Source organism: Larimichthys crocea, chromosome III (genome assembly GCF_000972845.2).
Source record: "Larimichthys crocea isolate SSNF chromosome III, L_crocea_2.0, whole genome shotgun sequence".
Lineage (NCBI taxonomy): Eukaryota > Metazoa > Chordata > Actinopteri > Sciaenidae > Larimichthys > Larimichthys crocea.
In genome coordinates this window covers 3465614-3491616 of record NC_040013.1, presented here as the reverse complement: position 1 = coordinate 3491616, position 26003 = coordinate 3465614, and the positions used below count along the sequence as shown (strand labels likewise).

The 26003-nt window shown below is 42.6% G+C and overlaps 1 protein-coding gene across 10 annotated transcripts; it reads left to right on the top strand.

Moving 5' to 3' along the window:
- The first annotated feature begins 4860 nt into the window (after window positions 1–4860).
- LOC104930645 (AP2-associated protein kinase 1) lies at window positions 4861–25243 on the top strand. Of its 10 annotated transcripts, XM_027277436.1 has the most exons (21): window positions 4861–5615; window positions 8973–9091; window positions 9729–9837; window positions 10188–10330; window positions 10435–10556; window positions 10640–10721; window positions 10834–10966; window positions 11092–11195; window positions 11629–11708; window positions 11798–11961; window positions 12215–12402; window positions 13365–13601; window positions 14129–14316; window positions 14591–14784; window positions 14878–14946; window positions 16783–16887; window positions 17097–17198; window positions 17691–17867; window positions 18239–18328; window positions 18929–19028; window positions 22554–22678. In XM_027277436.1, exons 1-20 carry the CDS (start codon window positions 5429–5431, stop codon window positions 19021–19023), a joined length of 2688 nt encoding a protein of 895 aa, XP_027133237.1. In that variant the 5' UTR covers window positions 4861–5428; the 3' UTR covers window positions 19024–19028; window positions 22554–22678. The 10 variants fall into 10 exon arrangements, with proteins under 10 accessions (XP_027133237.1, XP_027133238.1, XP_027133239.1 ...); XM_027277437.1 differs by lacking the exon at window positions 18239–18328; XM_027277428.1 differs by lacking the exon at window positions 18929–19028 and having other exon boundaries at window positions 4862–5615; window positions 22554–25243.
- The last annotated feature ends 760 nt before the right edge of the window (window positions 25244–26003 follow it).

The following is a 26003-nucleotide window of genomic DNA, read 5'->3' as shown; positions in this document are numbered from 1 at the left end:
GTTTTGGTTCTCAAGGGACCACACAAAATGAGAACAAAGTATGTTTATGTCCAGCTTTTGGGGTCAGCAAAGATCTTGCATATAGTGGATGAACGCTGGGGAAAGAATGCATCAAAGCATTGTCATTTATCACCAAAGCACTAACAACTCTGCAGCTCAAATAGCTTAATGGCTCAATTATTTTAGCAAAATGGTCACCACATGTTTAAAAAGTGTGGCTACATTAATTCCAAGGCATTAGCTGTGCTGGAATGAATGTCCTGTACTCTGCAAACAAATAATCATGCATACATACATTGTCAAAGAAAGATATGAGCGCGTAATATGAATCAACAGTGTTTATTTTATAGCTCCATTATGCTTTAGGTATGTAAACCAGTGCAGAAATGCCAAACACTTGTTCTCCGTGCTTGATTAATTATCTGTGCTGCGAACACTTCAGGTGGCACCGGTCGTCAGGAATTTGGGAATGAGTAAGGAACGTGGCTCCTGTGGTATTTAAGCAGTCAAGCAATTAATAATAAGATTCATTAAAGATGAAATTCTTTGTCCAGAGCTTTATATATCTCCTCTAATACACACACACACAGCCAACTGTCGTACTGAGATCATGAATGAATATCAGCAGTATTATCTTTGAATCAAGCTTTTTAAAGTTGGTAGAAAGTGGAGGAGGAAAAAAAAAAACAAGATCTGCACGTTTATTTAGTGATGAAACAGTGACCCCTGCAGGAGAAACTCTCACACTGTCCTGAAGATGCAGACAACCATCATTTGGAAAACCAAAAAATTGTGTAATGTCATAACATAATCGTGTACATAATTAATTGTGTAACATATAACAAATGAAATGTGGAAATTTGGGGAAGTTTGATTATTGTTGCAACATCAAATTCATGTCAGAGGTCGAACATTTATTTTAACCCAGAGTTTCACAACTTTGAATCTCATGCGTGTCCATGTGGGCTGGCAGGAGATCTGTAAGAGTGATGATCTGATTTTGTTTGCTACATTTTTATCCACAAAAAAAAAAAGACCAACAGAGTCAGTGTTGATACAGATCAGGGAGAGAACGGAGAAACTTGTAGATAAAGCATGAGGAGAAGTGCATGCATGATAGACGATCTATATATCTGCATTTTTTCCATTGCAATGTTATTTTTATTTATATATTCTGTACACAACAGCGTCTACAGCATTCAACATACTGTCATTTGCATGACTATCTGTCCTGAGAAAGGGATCCGTCCTGTGTTGCTCTTCCTGAAGTTTCTTCCATTTTTCTTCCAAGTTCTTTACTAGGAGTTTTTATCAGTGTCTTGTATGCTGTAGGGATCGTGACATTGTGCTATATAAATAAAACACAACTTAGTTTTCATATATGGTGTGTTTATCGTGATAAGGCAATCTCATACTGAGATTCGTTTGATTAAACTGTTGTGGCACATTCAGGTGGCACATAAAGTTGAACATTCCTAACAGACTGACGCTGCGGCAAGGTTGCAAATCATGCAATCAGTAGATATCAGTAGGTTTGATGTGATAGAGGCAAGAAAAAGAAGAATTTGTTTAACAATTTCCAACCCTACATACTTATAACAGTGATAACAGTAAGAAAAAGAGACTGAATTTTGTGTCTGTTTAAAAGTTAGATCAGTTTTATTAAGAGTGGCGATCATTGCAGATAAGACATATTACCTGGTTGAGCTGTCAATATTTATTGTTCCAGTATAGTTTCAGTCTCTGACACTGCAGTGTTCAGGGCTTCACTGTCCTCAGTGGTAACCTTACCTCAGCCACATTCAGGGCTTCACTGTCCTCAGTGGTAACCTTACCTCAGCCACATCGTGATTTCATCCATCTCACTCTTCTTCTCAGATGGATGTCTGTACATAAGGACCTATAAAACTCCTAGTCTTGTGCTGCAGTATCTATCTATCCCTAGCTGTATTTATGCATATATCTGTGTGTATGTACATTCAGAGCAGCCTACAGCTGGAGTCAAAGTCTTTGTATCTGTACATACCATGCCACAGCCGCTGCTGCTACCACCATGTAAGAAGGAGCGCTACCACAGGTCAAGCTGACTCTTTTTTTTTTTTATACATTTCTTATTTATGAGTCATTTCTTATCCACCCTGTGTATATGTGCTGCTGTAACAAGCAAATATCCCCAGTGCCGGATCATTAAAGTTTATCTTATCCCGTCCCGTCCTGTCAGAATCAGAATCAAGTGCCGTAGGCCAATATGTTTTCACATATAAGGAATTTGTCTCTGTGTTTCTGGTGAATGACATACATTAAGGTAAGAGTATAAGAAAGTATTAAACATATAAACAATATAAATATGTGTACAATATGTTTTAGGGATAATGTTTAGGATATGTTCACAGTATGCAGAATACGAAACATAGTCGTCCAGAGGATGTTGAATAAAAGGTGAACAGTGTGAGTTAATGCCACTAAAATCATTCTGATTTGTTGCACTTTGTTTGAGTTTTTGACAGTGTAATATGACAAAGAAGAAATATGCTGCATTGTATTATTTGTATTCACAGAACAAAAGCCTCAAAATGGATCAGTGACAACGCAGACGTCTTTTCTTTTCTTTTCTTGTATGTCTTTTAGCTTGTATATATTTTTATTTTATATATATTTTTTAACATCTTTTACTTATATTTTATATTTATTATTGTTTATTGCTGTTTGCACCGGGATAAGAGGGAAACACAATTTCAATTCTCTGTATGTCCTGTACATATTGCAGCATTGATAATAAAGTTGACTTGACAAAGACAAATGGAGGAGCAAGACTTTTTATGCTCTGCATTCATGCACAACCCCCCCTCTTTATTATTATTAACAACTTTAGAGGTAATAACCTAAATCTAATCTCTAGTAGGCTGCATGATGCATCAACCTGAGCAGTCTTGGTCTGCACACACTTACAATTACTGCATTTGTTTTTGTATTGAGGACCAGAGAGAGCCTCAGAGAGTTAGACTGACAGGTAGTCATTGTTAATTTGACCAATCACAACAAGAGAAGTCCAGCGGATGTTAAATAAAAGGTGAACAGTGTGAGTTAATGACACTATAATCATTCAGATTTGTTGCACTTTGTTTGAGTTTTTGACAGTGTAATATGACAAAGAAATATGCTGCATTGTATTATTTGTATTCACAGAACAAAAGCCTTAAAAATGGACAAACAGAGGAACAGCACTAAGCCTTTCTGTGCTCTGTTTGTGTTTATTTGTTCCTGTACACGTGACATCTATTGCACGTCTGTCCGCCCTGGGAGAGGGATCCCTCCTCTGTGGCTCTTCCTGAGGTTTCTTCCACATGTTTTTCCCTGTTAAAGGTTTTTTGTGGGCAAGTTTTTCCTCACTTGAACCGAGGGTCTAAGGACAGAGGGTGTCACAGATTGTAAAGCCCTCCGAGGCAAATGTACTTTGTGAATTTGGGCTATACAAATAACATTTGATTTGATTTGATTTGATTTGGATTTGCTTTGCATTCATACACAAATCCCTCCTCTTTATTAGGCAGAGCTGGAGGTAGCAGAGATGAAGATGCTGAGGTTCTCTTTGGGAGTGACCAAGATGGATAGGATCAGGAATGAGTTACATCAGCACATGTTAAAGGTTTTGGAGATAAAGTCAGAGAGAGGCCAGACTGAGATGGTTCGGACATGTCCAGAGGAGAGATAGTGAATATATTGGTAGAAGAGGAGGTTTATGGATGCAGTGAAAGAGTACATGAAGATGAAGATATACTTTATTAATCCTTCGATGGGGAAATTCTTTTTTCACTTACATGCATTTTAACCCGGACACACACATGGACATGCAAATGTGGAGAGAGATGGTGGAGTGATGGTCTGATCGCAGACCAGCGCCCAGTGAGCAGTTTCGGGGGCCGGTGCCTTGCTCAAGGAGGTGAACTGGCACCTCTCCAGCTACCAGTCCACCTTCCATATTTTTGGTCCATGTGGGACTTGAACCAGCCACTCTCCTGGTTCCCAAGTCCCTATGGACTGAGCTACTCATGAAGGTAGTTGGTGTGAGAGAAGAGGATGCAGAAGACAGGGTTAGATGGAGGCAACTGAAGGGAAAAGCCGAAAGGAGAAGAAGAAGAGGTAATAAACTAAATCTAATCTCTTATACTATATATAGGGGGCGGCAGTAGCTCCATAGGGACTTGGCTTGGGAAGCGGAGGGTGGCCGGCTCAAGTCCCACATGGACTGAAATATGGAAGGTGGACTGGTAGCTGGAGAGGTGCCAGTTCACCTCCTGGGCACTGCCGAGGTGCCCCTGAGCAAGGCACCGACCGGAGAAATTGACATACTTGATCAAGGGGAAATACAACAGATTTGTTAAGATCTGGGATGCGTTTATGGGATTTGTGAAAGGAGGAGGTCTATCCGACACTGTGTAACTTATTGTCCTTTGTTTGTTCATGTCACTCTTTTATTTTACTAACCAATGTTAATGTCCGAGATTCTGTATCTATTGTTGTCTCTGATGATTGTGTCTGTTAATGTGCCTTTTTGTTCCTGTTGTTTTGTTTTTGTGCATATGTGCCTGTTTGCTAATTAAGTGAAAAATCAATAAAGATATTTGTCAAATGCATGTAAAATAAAATAAAAAAATAATTTCCCCATTGAGGGATTAATAAAGTATATCTTCTTCTTCTCTATATAATGAATAATAGGCTGCATGAAGCACACACTTACAATTACTGCATTTATTTTTTATTTATTTTTTTGTATTGAGGACCTCAGAGACTTAGACTGACAGGTAGTCTTTGATAATTTGACCAATCACAACAGGAGACACACACACACACACACACACACACACACTAGCCTCCTCTGTGTTTGTAGCTCCGTTAGCTCCTCTGTCAGTGAGTTAGTCGTGCAGCCTTGTGTCTCACAGCCGGCTGCAGGAGGCGACCAGAGGAGGAGGAAGGAGTAAGGAGGAGGCTTTGTCATTTTAGCAACTAACAGATATACCTGCGGAGATGTGTAACAAGCTGCACTGGACACTGAGGATCTACCTGGCAGCCAGTCCATCAGCTGACAGCTGTCACCGCACCTGAGCTATTATTTTATTTAGGGCTAGGTGAGCTAGCGGCTAACAAGTGTGTGTGTGTGTGTGTGTTTTCGGGGTCACAGCTCGGCTAATTAATCCAGCAAAGTGCTGCTGTCGGTGTTGTTATTTTCTAAACAACATATCAGCCGGTTTTCAGTTTGAAACGATGAGTTAAATCCTCCTCTTAACGCCGTGTTTGTCATATTTACAAGAGGCTAAGTGGAGAAGCTAATTTTTTTTTTTTAGCTCGAAGCTAACTGACCGTGTTTCATTCAAACACTGAGAAACAGCTGAAACATTTATTTGGAAAAAAACCAAGAGAAAAAGAAGAAATGAAGAAGTTTTTTGATTCTCGTCGGGAGCTGGTGAGCTCCGGGCCTGGCTCTGGAGTCGGCGGCGGTGGCGGCGGCTGCGGCGGCGGAGGAGGAGGCTCCGGATCCGGCGGCGGAGGCAGCTTCATCGGACGCGTCTTCAGCATCGGACGGTATCAAGTGACCGTGGAGGAAATAGTGGCTGAAGGTGAATTATATATCAAATATATAAATAAAACTGCAGCACATCATTATAAGGATGCATATCAGTTTAATCAGAGGGCCTAAAGGGTTTGTTGGCCTGTTATTTATTAGATTATATTAGATTATTCAGGGAATTTACATGTTACAGCAGCAGAGGAAAGTCAGAAAACACAATAAACAGACAGAAATATCTATAACCTGCACAATAAACATGAAAAACAATCAACCAGGTACTGAGGATAAAAGTGGCTGAAGGTGAATTATATATCAAATATATATAAAACTGCAGCACATCATTATGAGGATGCATATCAGTTTAATCAGAAGGCCTAAAGGGTTTGTTGGCCTTTAAAATACTGTTATTTATTAGATTATTCAGAGTATTTACATGTTACAGCAGCAGAGGAAAGTCAGAAAAGGCAATAAACAGACAGAAATATCTATAACCTGCAACAATAAACATGAAAAACAATCAACCAGGTACTGAGGATAAAAGTGGCATGATATATAAAAAGAGTATTGTAATGTAAAGTGACCATAGTGTGAGAAATATTGCAAAAAAAAAGTGACTGTGATACAAATAATACATATTATTGCATGAGTAGTGATTATAATATAAATAATATTAACTGCAATGAAATGAGGAAATGCACCGTGCTGCAGTCATGCACTATAATGTTTGAAATCTTGTCCCAATCAAACTTGTCATGTGTTTTTTTTATGGTGTTATAGTTGTGCACACTCTCTTTACCTTCAAGGCTTGTACAACTGGATTTTCTACCGGTGTCGTAAAAAAGGTCCAGTGCCATGCTGAGTCATCTGTCTTGATATTTACAGAGGGAGTGACGAATCACAAATGTAGGTGATTCAAAGACTGGTTTAAAGGTGCAGACGTGCAGACCTCTCTATCGAGATGCATCTTAACATTAAACACAGTCTTCACCAGCAGCACACGGTTAAACAGGTTCCCCCGTTTGTCTTTGCAACGAGAGTCTGGCATGCTCTGTCAGCTAAGAGCGCCTGTTACTAAATAATAGATGAAAGGAGACTGATTAATTCATCAGTACTATATCTGCCCCCCCCTCTTTGGCCAGCTTTATGAATGGGTTAGGTATCTTAACTTAATGTCAGTGGAAAGTTTCAGTGGAATTTGGTCCGACATATTATCAGTTCTTGAAGAAAACTTTGGACTTGATGCAGAGACGCTTGAGATTAGTGTCTGTCTGGCCTCTCTTACAGGATTTTGCACAGTAAAAATTAATAATTTCATCCAATATTTTAAGTGTTTTCGCTTGAATTGTGGGCTTCTCGTAGCTGGTTGCTTCATTTGAAAATGGTGTTTTTTTCCCCTCTGTCTCCTCCCTTTGTTGTCATTGTTGAAGTCTGTTGCCTTCAGCTGAAATATACAGACAAAAGCAGTCAGAGGGGACAGGCTGGCTTTTGTAGTTTCAAGCCCAAAGCTACACGCATTATTGTAGTTTTTATTTTAGATGTTCAGGCTTCGGGCAGATGTCTGTGATTTCCCTTCTTCTCCTGGAGGCACAGCTTTCTGTCTTTACTATCAACAACACATGTTTTCTTCCGTCTATATAGAGTTACTGCCGGGGTAACATTAGCTCCGTTCTGGAGATGCAAGTAGCCAACGTGTTGCATTGTAACGGAGAGAAATGTGTCCCTACACAACAACACAGAGCTTCAATGAGTCATCCCTTCATTTACATATCAAAATCATCCAGTTGGTTAATGCAAAAACACATTTTGTCACCAGTAACTCAGGCTGCTGTCATGTCACCTTACAAGAGGATGTGCAGCAATCCTAAACCTGGATATCCATTATACTGATGATAAACTGTGACTAAACACCGTGCAAACGTGTGTTTTTCTGTGCATTCGCTTTAGCGTGTATGCATAAGCTGGAGTGGTATAATCCTGACAGTCAGTTACGTCAAGCGGCCGGCTATTTGTAGCTGTACTTACAATTATTTGTTCACACCGACTGCTGAGATTTGTAGACCACTGCTAAAAGACGGCTGCTAATCCTTCTCATTTCTTACGGGCATCTCAGATTAGACCATGCGAGTTCAACTGTCTGAACTCCAGCATGACGGCGTTCACATCCATCACCCAGTCCTCTTTTTTTTCTAATTCAAGATAGAGTTTCAATTAGTTTGATATTGTTTTCATTGCCTCTCTCCGTATTAATAACATCTAATTATGCCGCCGAGTGCTCTGCCAGCGCCACGTCTCTCGGTGCAGATTTTCACACTTCGTTGTGATTTTTTTTTTTAAGCTGACGACATCAGTGAAATTGTAATTTATTGTCATCCGCTGTGACCCAGCGTCACCCCGCTGCGTACAGGATGCAGCGCTGAAAAACATCATTTCATACCTCCTGTCGTCTTTTTTTTTTTTTTTTTTTTTTACTTTTCTGCAGCCCATTCATTTCTTTGATGAGACAGCTCACGTAACTTTACCCAAGGCGGGCTTCATCAAATGACACCCAGCCAGTCACATGAAGCTGTCCTTGACTTACTGATGCCAGCTGGATGAGTCAGCCCTTAGTGCATGGCATTAACACAAGCTGTGAGAAGGGAAGAAGGAAATAAAAAAAGAAGCTGTAAACGGAAGAGCTGCGGTAACGACAAAATTCAAAACCTTTAAAAGCTGCTGTCCCGCAGTTCACAGTTCAGTGCCGAACACCTTACAGCAGCTTGATTCGTGAGTTTCACGTCACCGTGTCTTGACTCAGGTATATTTATAAATATCAATTGAAAGAAATATGATTTTATTCATCTCTGTGGTTGTTGGTTGCTATGGATGGATACTGCGGTTTTCCACGTGCGTCAGCATCACTGCGACCATAGGTGGGATGATGATGATGATGATGATGATGAATTCTCTCACTTCCTGTATCTTGTGTCAGTGTTATGTACTTCTCGCATCCTTCCCCCTCGGCACAACTGCTGACTCACGCAACGCCGTTTCAAGCTCCTCTTACCAAACGTGCCGGCAAGCCAGCCAAGCACTCATCACACAGTAATCCCCATTTTTAAGTGCCCGTTTCCTTACCTCATCACTATGATAACACGAAATACGTGCACGTATAAATAGTTTGCATGCAGCCATTCCATCAGGCCCTTTATTGGCTGCCAGGACGTCTCTGTGTGATGTCAGGGTCAGAGAACAGCTGAGGGACGTTTGGCTTGAAGAGGCTCTCAGAAAAGATAAACGATGGTATCTCATGTTGACACCCAATACTTTGTTTGTGAGTCTTTCTCGGTTACACTTGTGGAGGGACAGTTTTGAATATCACTGCACATCTGATGCTCTGCTTCTCGACTAACTCTCGACTCGTTCGCAGGAGGTTTCGCCATCGTTTTTTTGGTGCGCACTCATCAAAACTTACGTTGTGCACTCAAAAGGATGTACGTCAACAACGAACATGATCTGCAAGTCTGCAAACTTGAGATACAGATTATGGTGAGTAAGACGGTCCCGTAACTCACTGCTGAGATCAGCAAAGTCCTTTTTTTTATTTTTTTTTTGATGGGGGATGGTCTTGTAAAAGTGTTACTGTTAACCTTTTTTTAGTCTGAGGTGGGTGGTTACGGTCTAGATCTGCCCTATTTGGAAAGTGCACTGAGATAACATTTGTTATGATTTCTAGAATTAAGTTGAACTGAATCAATGACTAAACTACTAAACACTTCATAATTTGTGGTCTGAGTAAGACTAACCCTGAATTCTTTAAGTACAAGTGCTGGCAATTACCTGAAAATACTCTTTACCCAGAAATAGCGACGTTAACAGGAGGGAGCTCAGTGGTTGAGTTGTAATTAAACCTCAACAACTGGAGTCCTTACTGTAAGTGAAACTAAACAGTTGCTGCAGCCACACCCTGGGTGGCATGACTATCGCTGGATGCTTATCGTCGTTACTTCCAGACCTTTGGCAGAGAACGAGCATCTGTTTGCAGATAAAAATAGACTTCTTAGTGACAAACTTGGATGTGTTTTTATAATTTTAGTTCTGATTTACTGAGCCAAATGTTTCAGGAGCTTAAAAACCTATGAAACCTGCATGTGACTCTGCTGTTTGTCTGTGTTTGTTTACACAGAGGGACCTAGTGGGCAACAAAAACATAGTTGGTTTCCTGGACTCCAGCATAACTGCGGTTGGAGCTGGCGATGTGTGGGAAGTCCTAATCTTAATGGACTTCTGTCGAGGTAAATCAGCCAACACCCCCCTCCTCCCCACCACCAGCTCCCGTCCCTTTCTGTCTCTGTTGAATTCAAAGCTCCATTACCCTCGGCTCCTCACAGCATCCTGCTCTGTTCGAAGGCAAATGTCCAACTGATAGCTGCCATGGTCAATAGAGCTCCTGTCTCAGTCGATACGTAACTGAGTGCTGTTATTTATAGAGGATTCAAATTTTACAACATTAATGTTCAGCCGTTAAAGCCTCTGTGAGGTGCACTTAATGGAGTTTTGTATCGACTTCATTTTAAATGAACATGCACTGTAAAAAAGTGTTGACATTTCGTAGGCTCTTAGGTGACCTGTTTGTTTTCTGTAGGTGGGCAGGTGGTTAACCTCATGAACCAGCGGTTGCAGACAGGATTCACCGAAGCCGAGGTGTTACAGATCTTCTGTGACACGTGCGAAGCGGTCGCTCGTCTCCACCAGTGCAAGAGTCCAATCGTCCATCGAGATCTCAAGGCGAGTCTGATCGATTTCATACCACTGGTTGCATAAAGCTAGCTGCTTAATGTCCACGCAGATAAGAAGTCATTTATTGTTTTGACTCATCTGTTCTCACCTAGGTGGAAAATATTCTTCTGCACGACCGGGGACACTATGTGCTCTGTGACTTCGGGAGTGCGACTAACCATTTCCAAAACCCTCAAACAGAGGGGGTGCCAGTCGTGGAGGAAGAAATCAAAAAGTGAGTTTACTGAGCTTTCTTTACGCCTTCTGTCCTCTCTCTCATTGAGATCCAGAAGCTCATTGCTCTGCTCTCAAAACCAGATACACTACTTTGTCATACCGTGCTCCAGAGATGGTCAACCTCTATGGTGGGAAGATCATCACAACAAAGGCGGACATTTGGGTGAGAAGGACTGTTTAATATCATTAATTCACAATGATAATGACACGTGTGTGTGTTAGTAAGTACTGATTTGCTACACGTATGAAATGTGTTGATTCTCACATCTGCACAGGCCATGGGTTGTCTGCTCTATAAGCTGTGCTACTTCACGCTCCCTTTCGGGGAGAGCCAAGTGGCCATCTGCGACGGAAGTTTCACCATCCCAGACAACTCCCGCTACTCCCAGGACATGCACTGTCTCATCAGTGAGTAACCCTGTTCCTCAGAATATATATACGCTGCCCTACATACGCCATGTACATCCTGTTTGAATGTACATTTTCACACGTCTGACTCTAACTAAACATCCTCTGTTGGCTGGATTTCTCAGGATACATGCTGGAACCTGACCCAGATAAGAGACCAGACATCTACCAAATATCCTATTTCGCCTTTAAACTTGCTCGACGAGAGTGTCCGGTCCCAAATGTACATGTAAGTCACCACGGCGTGGATTTGCGATGGGAATATGTTGTAGAGTCAGTGTTAAATACTAACAGCTTGGATGGATCTATTTTTCTAATAATTTAGGCGTTTTTATTTATCTCACATACTGCGGTTTGAGTTGTGTTGCGGCTTTCGAGGGAAAGTAATCTAGGATATAATTATATTGGAGGGGAGCTATGCTTTCTAGCTTTTGCCAGTTGGCTGCCCTCCATTCATCATGCCCTTTTTTCTAATTCACAAAGTAGCTGAGCACTTCTGATTGAGCCAAAAGTCTGACCTCACCTCTTCAGTATTATTGAAGTGGGTAATAATGCTGCATTCATGGAAACTGCAGATCGATACTAGGGTGTAATGTTTTCATAATACCTCACAGATGTAAAAAGTGTGAACTCTTTGGTTTGATTATCTTTTGTTGTTTTAGAATTCACCTATTCCTGCAAAACTTCCTGAGCCCATCAGAGCCAGCGAAGCGGTGGCCAAAAAGAGTCAAACCAAAGCCAGGTGAGTGAAAAGCAAAGCATGTGAGTAATCATTGTAAGGAACTTCGACATTCCTCGTCAAGTTTTTTTGTTTTGTTTTCTTTCCATCAGGCTCACAGACCCCATTCCTACCACGGAAACCTCAATTGCACCACGGCAACGACCCAAGGCTGGCCAGGCTCAGCCGCAGCCGATATCAGGCATTCTTCCCATCCAGCCAGCCCTCACCCCACGCAAGAGACCCAGTGTGGCTTCTGGACCACCCCAGGCTATAGGTATAAGCATCTCTGTGATACCTGTAGTATCTATCCAGTTATCCTGGTAACGTTATACTCGGATTGACATCTTGTATTGATTTCAACATTAGTGAACTGCTCAAGAATTGTGTTTTCACGAGTCCTTTGATATCCACAAGCCTCTGACGCTCTGTCGCTTTGTTGTTCAGTGTTTACATTTTGAAAATATTCAAATTTTCATGTGATAAATGATCCATCTTCTTCTCGTTCTTCTCATTTTCCTCCCTTCCAGGTGTTGGTATCAGTGTCCCACCGCCGGCTGCAGCTGCCGTCCAACCTGCTCAGCAGGCTCCCGCTGCACAGGCCGCACCGCAGCCAGCTCAGCCCGCCAACATGCAGCCGCCACAGGCTACACCGCAGCATCAGCAGCTCCTCATGAAGCAGCAGCAGGCCTTCTTAAGTCCACAGAGTAACCAGCAGGTAAGCGTGCTGGCAGAAAAATAATGTGAAATATGTTTTAATCTCCCTCAGGGGCAGTAACAGATGTGTGTGTGACAATGCTGCGTGCATGTGGTGACACATTTTCACGGATCAGGTATCAGAGGAAAACGTTTGGAACAAAGCTGGGTAATAAATGTCGCCTCATTCGCAGGATATTCAGACTTTCTTTAGCACAGTCATGCTTGTTTTTCCATTAAACATTAGACTGATTACAGATTAGATGAGAATAAAAAGCAATGGCTTGATGTGTCATTGTTTAATATTATTCATCGGTAGAGTACACGAGTCCTTCCTGTTCCCAGAAAAGTCTTCATGGCTGAACAGCCCTGTATGTTGATCGGTGTAATGGACCATTTACAAAAGCACATGGCACATGGTTGCCAATGTATTTATATCAATTAGATGTAATTTAGCACGGCGCAGACGCTCTTTGCATTATCATTGTGTTCAGCTCAATTCACAATATCATTATCCATGCGATCCAAAACACACAAAGCAGCAGGTAATGAGTAATCTTAAACATACAAACACGTGCTGTGGGCTCGCACGTTTCTTTGACTATGTTATGTGTCCATTTTAATTTAAACGTCCATGAATGGAGCCGACCTCTTCTTGGTTTAAAATTAGTGTCGTGAAAGCAGTGCGTTAAAATGTAACGTACGCACAATACTATTCATCGCAGGTGTACAGAAGAATCTTGGCTCCCAGGCACAACAGACTGTGTGTTGTGAATAAACCTCTCCTCACACTCCCTCCTCCCACGTCAGCCTCCCTCCCTCTGCCCTATATTTTCTTTTGATTTCCATTGTGTGCTGTCAGAAAGGTAGAAAATAAACCCTGAAAAGTTTGCTATAAAAGGCTGCTGCACTTGTCAAAGAAGCTATAAATCATGACAAACTGGGCCTTCCTCACGCTTGTGGCTGTGTGGTGTTCCTGTGTAGCATCAACTGGTACAGAGCCTCCACCATCACCAACACCAGCAACACCAACACCAGCAGCAGCTAACAGCGTCTCAGGCGGCTACCCTGCTGCAGTCCAAAGCTAAGACTCCAGTTGTTGCCCTGCAAATGCAACACCAGCAGCAGCAGCAGCATGTAGTCGCTGTCCATGAAACCGCGGTTTCTCATCTGACCCCCATCCCTGAGTCTGCAGTCGTTGGTCCTGCAGCTGACCCTGAGGTTGTGGTAACATCCTACTCCTGCTGCCGTCTGCTGCTCTTTTTGGGGACAGGGAGTTGATTACCAGCTTGTCTCTAACCAATCATGTCTGATTTATTTTTCCTCTTCTGGGGCACAGTGAAGACAGGAATGCTCACATAATATCTGACTATGTGAGGGCACTGTAGCTTAGAAACGCTTCCTGTCTTCATTCGTTAGATACTGTATGAATCATGTGGTAACCAAATCATTTAGTGTGTCACTCCGACCTGCTTCTATTTTCATACTTTGATGATCCTACTATGTCATTTTCCTACAAATTTGGGCTTAGCAGTCTCTTAACATAATAGTTTCTCTCTTTTCGTTGTGGTTCTGAGGAATTTATAACCCATCTTCTTTTCCAGAATCTTTTTTTTTTCCAGTGGATCTTTCTTGCTTCTTTTTTCTTGTTTGGTTGTCTGATGTTTGTTTCCTCTATACGCACAGTTTTCTCTGTTGGCATCCAGAACATTCTCACTCATATTTTCCCCTCCGTGTTCCCCTCATAGACCACCGGTCGAGGGATTCACAAAGTCGGCTCGTTGACACCCCCCTCGTCGCCAAAGACGGCCCCTAAGAGCGGCCACAGACGCATCCTGAGCGATGTCACTCACAGCACCGTGTTCGGGGTGCCGGTCAGCAAGTCCACACAGCTACTCCAGGCAGCCGCAGCTGAGGCCAGCCTCAACAAGTCCAAGTGAGCAGAATTAACCCCCCCCATTCAGTGATCTGAGGATGAACTGTCCTTTGAGCGGGGCAATAGACAGGCCATTCATATGACAGAACCCCAAAGGAGGATAAACGACCCTTGTTACATCCCTTTTGGAAGAATCACTCGATTCAGTCTTTAAATAACTCTGTTCACTCGCTCTTATTTGCATACATCAGTAGGCCAGTGTCCACAGGCTTGAACGCCCTTGATCGAATTTCGCTGCGCACTCTAACCCTTATTTGTGTTTACGCCTCTGCAGATCAGCCAGCACTACTCCTTCTGGCTCCCCCTGCTCGTCCCAGCAGAGCGTGTATCATCCAGGTGAAGTTGATGCTCAAGCAGCACTTACCGCACCAAGCACTCAGCCCAGCTGGAACCCCTTTGGGGACGATAACTTCTCCAAGCTAACGGCAGAGGAGCTGCTTAACAAAGACTTTGCAAAGCTATCTGAGAGTGAGTTCATCTTACACCTGCAGCAATGCGAAATAGTTGTACGATTTCAAAAAAATAATGACTTCTTTGCTTCTTCTTCTTCTTCGTGCACAGCTGCTGCACCAGGAGAGAAGTCCATGGGCTCCAGTGAAGATCTCATTCCAGGACTCAATGCTTTTCCAGGTAAGTCCGTTTGAGTCAAGTGGACATCTCTCTCGATATCTACATGCAACTATTCCATATTGAGAGAGGTGCGGTCTCTTTGACTCTACATAAAAGCTAGCTCATGTCCCACCCACTCTCTCCCTCTGTTCTGGTATTCATGCTCTCACCTTCCTTCATTTCTTTCTCTTCCGTCTTTATTCACTGTGAAATATTAAGCTGAAAAATCTGCAGGTTCAGCGGCATTGACGTCCACGGGCCCTTTTAATTCCCTCTCTGACACCACAGGTAATTTTCTTGTCACGGCATGACACAGAGCGAGCCGTGCCTTTGATTCTCTCAGGCGTTAAATATATTCTTCATTCATTAATTTTTAGTAGTTTCCTTGGATATCGCACTTCCCAGACGTTTGTTTATGAGTGCTTTGGATTTACACACGGTCCCATCTTGTTGATACAGCGAGCAGCCTCACAGTGGCTCCTTGTCAGCCTCCATGAATAGAGTCTGTAGCTACAGCTAGATCGCATCTCATTTGCAGAGCTGTGCTTTCGCTGTTGCCCGGCAACGCGAAGGACAAATTCCCCTTTGTTAATTGGATTGCCTCACTGCTGGAGGAGCCTGCTTACCAGAACAAGAGCAAGTTAAGCATGCTGACTTGTTAAAATGATGACCCAGCCAGTTTATGTTCACCTCAGTTTAGCCTTTTGCCCTCTTTGGAGGTGCATGCTTCTTTAGCTGTGTAACCTCCTCTGTGTTCGAGGCTGTTTTAAGGCCTGAAGTGAGAGGATAGAAATGTTGAGGCTCTTACATAATCGGGATGTGGTTAATCTCCACCCAGCCTAAGCTCGTCTCTTTGACTCTCTCTGCATTGCTCACTCGAATAGGATGCACACAAGCAAAGATTTAGGATAAGGAGGGTAAAAAATAATGTTCCATATGTTTCTTATTGACTTTAGCAGACACATTTTTGCTTCTTGACATTTGAGGATTCGTAAAAAGCTTTTCATCAGTGTCGGCCTCTTTCCTATAGTGAAGGGGGCAAAAGGTCACATCTGCTGTGCCATTTTCTGAGCCAACACATTCCTTGTCTAAGACCCCCAACCTCCCCTCCACCCTCCACCCTCCGCCCTCCACCCTATTTTGTCCCATAGCAGTTTCCTGTAAGTATGAGCTGCAGTGCAAAGTCAGTAATTTGATGCATGGACTGTATTTCACCCTAATGAAATCATTTCTTTGTTGCATAATTTGAAGAAAATAACAATGTTTTCCATCTTAACCTAATGGCTCATTTCACTGCTCCAGATATGAGTTGAGAGGGTTGAACAGGGCGATTTATGACCGCCGTGAGGAAACTCACTGAGTGCCGTGTGCTTGTTTTCTATAATTAAATGTTTGGGTGTTTTGCGCTTGAAGAGTGTACGAAAAGTTCTCGGTGTTTTCTTCTGCAGTGATTGTTTGGCACCATAAATCTGCTGCTAACGTTGAAAGCATGAGATTTCAGTCAGCTTACCGGTCTTGGAGTGTGCAGTCATTTATCATTGTGTTATTGTTTCAGTAACGTTGCAAGCAGCCTCATTTTTGAGTCATGTGAATATAATATGATCACGTGATATCGTTTCTTTTCTTTCCTACATCCTCCTGAATATATTTTCCCTAAAAAACATGTTGGTAACCTGATATTATATCTTTCCACATTGTATTGAGTTCCTTTTCTCTCTAGATCTTCTGCTTCTTTTTCATTTGTATGCAAAGTTCTCCCTCGTCGCCCTTTTCTCTGTCTTTGCCATCTGTTGCCTCCAACCTTTCTCTCTCTCTCTCTCTCTCTCTCTCCATCTTTTCTCTCCGGCTCGCTCACAGAGAAGCTGATTGAGGGACTGAAGTCCCCTGAAACTTCTCTGCTGCTCCCTGACCTCTTAACCCTGGCTGACCCCTTCAATAGTTCTGCTGAGAACTCCACCAATGGTAGTAGCTCTGTTTTTGTGCCCCCTCCCATCTGCTCTGCATGCCTTCTCCTCTTTCACTCACACGTTTCACCGAGTTGGAAAAGAGCCGCTGGAGGAAGGAGCAAAGAAGGCCTCCATCAGTTTTACCCCTACTAAAGTATATTCTTTTAAATTACTAATAATGTGCTTGTATTACATTTTTTTTCCCCACTTGCTGTCTCCTTGTAGCAAAGACAGCGGTGTGTGTGGACTCACTGATTCCTGGTTTGGAAGCCCCCCAGGCCCAACGACACTCAGGCCAGCCAGAGCTCGTCCCTGCCAGCATGCCAGGTTAGCATCCTGGACCACAGATTAGGAAATGTTCACGTAATTCTCTGCAGCATTCTCACCGAGGAATAATTGTTTCCAGTCACGATCCCCCTGGTCCCTTTTTGTTTATATCATGTCGACCCGAGAGAGATTTTTACAAACTAATTTATCGTCGATAATCACCGCATCATTCCTAAAATAACTAAATCCGAGCTAACTTTAGTGACTTATGTGGAGCATGAGCGTGTGAATCGGGCTATTCAATAAGAACATCAATGGTAATCTTCCACCCATAGTCAACATTCCTCTGTGATTATTGGTGGTAAACGCTTCGTAGCACGTTTTCCGGGATTTCCACAAAGACTCGCCTTTGAGATGCTCTCAGAGATGAATCAGTGAACTGTCTTTACTAACAAAATGCATTTTCCTCTGCTCTGCTGTAAGATAACAATCTGATTTTTACTGTAACCCCCCTCCCCTTGTCCCCTCTGGCTTTGCTTCATCCTGTCTCAGACTCTCTCACTGGGACTGAGGACTCTCTGCTGGGTTGCGATCTGTTATCTCATACTTCTCCTCACGGAAACCAGTCTGTTTCTGCTCTCCCTTCCTCCTCCTCCTGCACCTCTGCTCCTCCTGGCTCCGGCTCTGGATCCTGTCTGGAGGAGCTGCCACCCGGTCAGACAGCTTCTGGTAAGACCTCCCCCACCCCCTTTTTGCAGCACGCCTCAGCTAACCTTATGTGTGCTGGGTGTTTCAGCCTGTGAAACCATCACAGACTACAGATCCTTCCCAAAAAAAAAGAAAAAGAGGAGGGCCTGTTCAGACAGAGAAAACAACAAGTGACACATATGGAAATTCAGTGACAGCTTCACAGACCCTTGACTCATTTGTAGAAGAGCCAAAAGCCACCTAAAATGCATGGCTTTTTAAATACTGTGACTGCCCTGGCTCCATCTATTTTTAAATCGACTTGCATCCTCCTTTCTTTTTTGCTCTTTTCTTTGGCTGAGTTAACTTCTCCTCCTTCCATCATTCCTCCACTTCCTCTTCCTCCACCGCAGACTCTGCTTTCCTCATGTCGTGTGGGGAGAAGGGCAATGACGACGAGTTTGACCCTATTCCTGTGCTCATCTCCAAAAACTCAAATCAAGGTAAGGTTAACAGAAGAACCCCCCCCCCCCCCCCTCGCCCTCCGAGATGAGCACTCACACCTGCTGAAGCCCAGAGAGTGAGCCACAGAGATGAATGACTTAGCCCCTAATTCAGTTTCCTGTGACTGCTGATGTGGGAAAGCTTGTATGGGTGTGCTTGTCACATTTTTTTTTTTATCCCATCAAGCTCTCACATTAGTCATCTTTCTCCCTTTTTGTTTCTAATGTTACACTGCCAGTGGTTCTCCGCCTTGCAGGTGTTTGGCTCTTTGTAGTTGCACTTGAAAGTCTCCTCATGTTAGAAAGGCATTCCCTTACTCCTCCCCCCCTGTAATGATGCAGCTGTATAAAGAATTATCCCAGCTCACTCTCTGCCTGTTTCTCTTTCTCTTTCTGCCCCCGTTCATGCATCTCTCTGCTCTGCCATCACCACCTCCTCCTTCATCTTCATCAACTCCTCGCTCTTGATTTCTCCATACAACCTCTGTTAATATTACTTATTCTTTATGCTTGTTTTTCACAATCCTTCTCGGCTCTTCCATGTCCATCTCTGTCTCTGTCCCTCTCCTTCTCTCTCTCTCTCTTTCTGGCACATTTCAGGTGGTCACTCGCGCAGCAACAGTGGCAGTTCAGAGTCCAGCATCCCCAACTTGGCCCGCTCCCTTCTGCTGGTGGATCAGCTCATCGACCTCTAGAGGGGGTGGGAGAGGTCGAAGGGGCAGTGTGCAATCCAAAACAAAGGGAGGGGAGGGTGGGGGATAGAGATGGGGGGAGCAGAGGCACTTAATGTAGCACCTTATGAAGTGAAACAGAGGAGCCAGCATAGACGGGTTCAGTGGAACCTTTTCTTTTTACGTGCCTCCCGGCCTCAACTCCATCTCTAGTTGCCTGATAAGCTGGTTTCATATATCTCTGCTGGCCGTTGACATTCCCACGCTGGTAAAAAAAACAATCTTTTCATTAACGCCTGAGCATATCGTCTGCTTCTGTTCTGGCTACACCATGGTCTCCCTCATGCTTTCCCCATAACTTGCATTAATATCCCACATCGAGTGCACCGCCACGGTGATCGACTGTCATCGTATTGCACACCGCGTGCACTGCGCTTGATCACGGCTGCATTTGTGTTTTCTCACTTTGTTGTGTGCACTTGTTCAGGGTCGAAGCTTTATTTAAACAAAGCCACCTTCGGGGCCACGCTCATTTGTGTCAGGGGTCTGACTTAAAAAGAGTGAACGCTTGAAAACTATCGATCAAACAAAGATGCACCCTGAGGGAGCCGCTTGCACTGATTGAACCAGTTTGTGAAGAAAAACAGTGACAGCTTCGGGCGGTCTTTGCAGATTTCTCGAACAGTTTGTGGTTTACTGGAGAAAGAATCAATCACGGTGCGCACACATACAGTCTGCAGCTATTCCCACGTAGCCTGTATAAACCGCTATTTATCTAAGCTGACATAGTGTGTGTATTAAGAGCTGCAGCTTTAGCTTAACTGTGTAGTGTCACCTCTTTCTGGATATTATTCTCCTAAAACTCTGCCTGTAAACTGGTGAAGTCAGTGTTAACACGGCTGATTCATTTTTTTGCCACAGCAACACTTTGTAAGACCGTTAATGGTACGTGTGCATTTTTGTAACATCTTTTCATGTGTCGGCCAAACCAACTCATCCTATCTTTGACCCGCCGTCGAGATAAGCACAGCAGAAACAAAAACAGAAAAACAGGGAATTCAGTTTGACCCGTAGCCATGCCAAAGTTTGAAAGGAAAGACTTCATTATTATGCGATGTTACGGAGACGGAGGTGCTCAACAGCAACACCTCCCTCTCTCATCCACCCACACATGTCGAGGCCGACGTGACATTTTATTTCAGCCACAGGAGAAACTCAGAAAAACTCCTTTATATGTACATAAAATCTGGTTTTTAGGGTGTGTTATTATTTAAAAGCATCTCATCTTATCATGAACAAATGTGGCTATTATTGATAGTGCTTTAGAATGAATGTACCATTATGAAATATGTAAGATTTCTAAGTATATATAGATAAAACAAATATTTGTGTATGAAGCTGTATTTAAGAGTGCAAAGACGTTGACGCCCCCCGCTCCCCGTCCTCCTCTGTCCAATGTCCCTCTTGTCTTTCCTCTCCATCCATGTCAAGCATTCAGCTAGATGTCGTCATCGATACATGAAACAAAGTGCTTATGACTCACCTGACTGCGTATTATCAGTTCTTTACACAAACACCACTTACTTGTAAGTTAACGTATATCACTGGGTAGATTTTATCCGACGGGCAGCAACACAGAGCCGATGACGGAATTTATTTCCCGATATTTCTGTCGCCTCCTCTTCTCCACCTTTTTCCCCTCTTTCATAAGAAAGGCTTATGCAACAGTTGTATCACAATCCACTACTGCAACTGATTTTTGCATTTCACCTTTTAATGTCAAGATCCCACCAAGTATTACCTTTCATCCTGGCTTTCTCTCAAACCAAGGAAGGTCCATTTCATAGGCTCCTTTCGAGGTCACCTCAGATGTGTACATACAGAAAACATTTCAAAGTTCAGCCTCCTCCTTCTCCCAGTATGACACATTGTAAATGTTACAGTACTGTAAGAACTGGCATGGGTAAATAAAACTATGCTTCTTTTCTTTCCATCTGATGTCGTTCAGTTAAGTCATTTGCATTTTTTTTGTGGCTAATCTATGCAATCCTACAATAATGCTTCATGTTCTTATCAGACACTACAGTGCTGTACCCTGTAGAGTTTTCTCTTCTCGCCTTGGCCGTAGAGTTTTACTTGTGTTGCCGTGTGTGGAACCGATGTACTTGTTGTGCTGGTTGGGTTGAAATAGTTGGCAGGTATAAAAAAAAAATATATGACTTTTGATTTATACCAAAAAAAAAAATGTTTTAATTTGTCCACATGTCAAACGCAGGACCATTCTGGAGTGTGTGTACTTCTATTTTTATGAATTAAGGTTCAAAAAGTGAGACGCAGAATAAAACTCATTAATGTGAATGTAAATGAAGTCTTTGGGTCACATTATTTGATTTTTTTTTTTTTTCTTCGGTTGATTTTATTGACAGGCTGAAGATTCATTCTTCCATTTTCATTGTTTTTAATCAGCAGACGGATCGTTTCTCCTTCTGGGAAGCAAATTAGATTGTGGATAATCGAATCGAACTGTCCACTAAAGCCTTTTCTGCTCATCATTAGTGCCTGAGATATGTTTGCGCCTCTAAGCACGAGCATCATTTGTCTGTCTTTCAAGCTTTAAAGGACTATCCTGCTGCTTTCGTTCCTACTCTAGTTGTTGGTCGACTTATATTGTGATTTCAGAGCAGAAACTAGAGGTCCAAAGGGCTTTGAGCCCCTTTTCGGTTTATAGATTGACCATAGATGGACTGCAGAGTCTGGCCGTCATGCCACATGATTATACGAGCAGTCTCGCTGTTTGTTGTTGTTTTGGTCGTGAGCTCTGACAGATGAGACGTCCCGTAGATCGTTTTTCAGTTTGATGAACTCTGGCTTAAATTATGTAGAAAAGAGTACGGCATGTGAAACGAGCTGTGGACAGTTTTAGAACAAATGAGAGAGAGCTAAGAGAAAATTAAAAACAAAAACAGGGTGTTTTTTTTTTTTTCCTTTAATGGCTGCAACTAACATCTTCCCAAGAGCTGCCAGTTAACAGCTGCTGTCGACACCGCTGAGGTAAGACTGATCTGTCTGTGCTCATCTGTGCAAACCTGTCTGTCCCCTAACTACCTCTACTTTCCCTGTGAAGGCTTTGTTTCCACAGACCTACTGACTCCCCTCTACCTCAACACAAACTCAGTTCTAACTCAAAGCTAAGCTGCTGTCACCGTTTTGCCCTTAACACGAAGCACTGTTCTTTTGGAGGTCAAGGGATGCTCATGCTGGAAACAAGGTTACTTGATGTTGTAATGGTAGAGTTGGCTAGTCTCGTCTGTCTTTACGTGACTTGTTCAGAGTAGAATGTGTCTTGTATTTTTGTAGTCCTGTGCCGGTTTCTCACTGTTAGGTCATGATCCAACACTCAGAGTATGTCATGTGTGCGACTGAGGTTCGATGGTCTGGTAGATAAATGGGTAGCTGGACCTCAGATGCTAAAGTTATTGTTAAAATATTCATACTGTGATTTATTTTTTTTTGTTCACCTCCTGATATGTTTTTCTCTCTGTTCTCTAATCCAGATGTGCAAGAGGAGAGCAATGGCTACTCTGTGCTCGGTGAGGGACAAGAGACTGAACCTCCACAAGAAGAACCTCAAACAAACGAGGGATGTGTGCACTCCAGCGACGAAGACGAGGAGAAAGAAGCCAATAAAGAAGATCAGAAGGTGGAGGGAGCTATTGATGCAGCGGCCCACGACTGCAGCGGCTCCATGCCTCTGCTGATGGACTCTGAGGATGAAGAAGAACCTCAGTTAGCCCTGCACTCGGCACCGACACAACCGTCTACTACCTTCCACCAAGCTACCCCGAGCACCTTCGCTCAGAATCATTCCCAGCATGCACACGAGCCAGCAAAGGGGGCGGAGGTCGCTGTAGATGTTTTCTCCAAAGCCCCCTTTCGGATCGGGCAGGAAGACTCGTGCGACGTCTTCGCCAATGCTCCGTTTCCACGCGCCCCGCTTTCGGCCCAGCAGCAGCTCGACGTGTTCTCTCAGGCTCCCTTTGGAAAAAGAAAGGAGGCTACGGGAACTCCGCTCAAGACACCGTACCCTCATCCAGCTGCAGTTCAAAGTGTAACCCTCGATCAAGGTGCGCTGGGACAAGTTGCCCAACAGCCGTTCCGCCCGCAAGCTCTGGCCAAATACTCCCGCCACTTTGAGGGACCTGTGCCCCAGCAGCCAGTAGCAGCTCACAGAGTGGTGTCTAACGTGAGCAGGCAAGCCGCTGTGGCGTCAGTTCCCGTTGGACCCCTTCACTCATGGACCTCAGAAGTGAGCGCCGTAGACCCTTTCGTCTCTGCACCCTTTCACCTCAAGGCCCCTCAAGAAAAGCCCTGAACCGACACACATGGGGAGGTCAGGGAGGGGGGCGGCGGGTGTTGGCGCCACTGAATTATGCAAACTATAACAGGCATACTGCATGCTGTCACCAGCGCTGCAGCTGGACTGCAGGCCTGCATGGATCTCATCCTTAAACTGGCTCCAATTAGTCCTGATAGTGCTAAGGTCATCTTTACACTTGAATGCTCCATTAGAGTAAGAAAACTGACATCATTCCCTTTTTATTTCCTCCCTCCGTTACATCCTTTCACCTCTCTGGACAGTCCTTAAATCCTTTTGGTACGTACAGCTACACAAAGTCAACACGGTTGGTCAAGCATTTGATTGTTTTCTTGCCTACCTCAGTTACCTTCTGCGTCAGCGCTATAATACCACGCGGTGAGGGAGTTTGGTAGATCGTCTGCAGCTTTTTTTGGCAGTTTCATTTCCTGTATATTTGAGCTGTACTGTGAAACTATGATCCGACAACGCCTCACTCACTCCACCTCCATTGCATTAGTCACACGGGAAGCACAGATTCAGCTCGAATCAAAAGATCATGACTTCACAGGAGCTTGAGAGGAGAAGACACTGTATATCGAGTGAAACGCATCCGCGGACGCTCGACACTATTGTGACGTTTTCCGTGACATGACTGTCTGCAGTTACATTAATAAACAGAAGATTTTGAACAGCCTTACAGTCGAAGCCCTCAAAGTCAGCCGTTTCGAGGCCTTTACGCTCGACAGTTTGTCGTGAAAGCAGATGCTGGATAATGATTCATGGACATTTCAAGGATGTTTGCATTCTTCTCACATGTGTTATGTTTGTGGTCACTGTCCTGTCTGACGAAAATGGAATATCAGTGTTTGTTCCATGTAACTTACGAAGCGTATAATAAACGTTAGGCATAGAAGATGCATTATAGTAGTTCCTATGTTATTTAGACGTAGACGTTTAGTTTCTCCTTACTTTACAAGATATCTCTGAAGCCTTACACGAATCCCTCCGACCACATCAGACGGCACGAATCACTTTTGCCTTTTGTGCCCTGCTGCATTCATTCATCTTTTTTTTTTATTTTATTGCACTTGCATTCACCACCAAATAAAAAACAATCATGTACAACCTCCTCCTGCTGTCCGCAGTACGCTAAAGCACCAAGGCGTTCGTCCAACTCTTTAAATGCATCTCTATCGTAGACATCACTATTACTGTGTGTTAACTGTGACTCGCACTGTATGAACAGCTGAAGTGAGAAACTTTGCAAACTTAAAAATAAAAAAGCTTTCCTGCAGTCACAGATGTCTACAGCACTTATGCAGCAGTTCCAAGTCAGGGATTGTAAAAGTAATATCTTGTAAGAGAGAGATTTTGAATGGTGACTGATTGATGACATTCCTTCTTTTTTTATTTATTTCCATCACCATTTGGGAATATTTTATTGTCTTTGTGCTTTGTAAAATCATTTTTTTGGTTCCCACCATGGCACTTTTAAGAAAAAGGGGATCCAATCTGTTTCAACCCAAAGTTTAATTCATGTATTCATCTGTTGCAATGTAAAATCCTCAGTTTTCTTTTTGAAGTGTACAATCTTTTGTTTTTGTTTTTTTTATAAATGCTCACCTTTCTCACCCAACTTGTATACATGAAGGTTGCACATAGTCACTGACACAGAGTCAGGGTTCCCTAAGAATGTGTTTTGATTGTAACACAGCTGTAAAAAAAAAAGAAAAAAAAAAGTATTTTGTCTTTGGAGGATTCAACATGTTGGACAAAACAAACAAACAGAAAAAAAAAAGCACTCGAAATACTTGTTATGCTGCACAGCCTGCCTTTGAAAAGTATGTTGTAAGTCATTAAAATACTATTAAATGAATGTAAATCAAATTTTGTTTTGTTTTTTGCAGTTATTTAATCATCACACTCTCATGCACCTTACCATAGCTCAGCTGGTAGAGCGTGCACCATGTAACAAGGCTGAAGTCTAAAAATAAACATTAATGCATTGATATCACTGAGAGAAAAGTATTATTTGGATAATAAACATCAGCATTTTGCTGATTATACTTGTGTGTTTTCATTTATTTATTAATAAGTAGTGATTAAAAACATTATTTCCGGTAGTTTATGAATTTATTTGTGTTATAATCAAACATAACATGTTGAATAACTAAATCTAAAATTGCTGTATCAATCAATCAGTCTGACTTTATTTGCATAGCACAGATAATATGAAACACAAAGTGCTTCACACATCTTGTCCTCTTGCAGTGAGGAAACGGGTTAAACATAATAAAATAAAAAATGTACTGAGCTACTGCCAGGTTAAGTCTAAGAATAAACATTTAAAAAAGTATTATTTGGATAATAAACAAACAACCTTTTTTCTCACTTAAAAGTGGCTTTTATTGTGCCTCAATTAAAAATAAAAATGAATAATAATTAATATGTATAGAAATTGTCTAAGAATAAACATTAATGCATCAATATCACCGAAAAAAGTATTATTTGGATAATAAACGACCCTTTTTCTCTAAATTAAAAGTGTTTAATAAGTAAGTAAGTCTTTTATTGTGTTTCAATTAAAAATAAAAATGAATATTAATTCATATTAATAAAAATTGTCTAAGAATAAACATTAATGCAT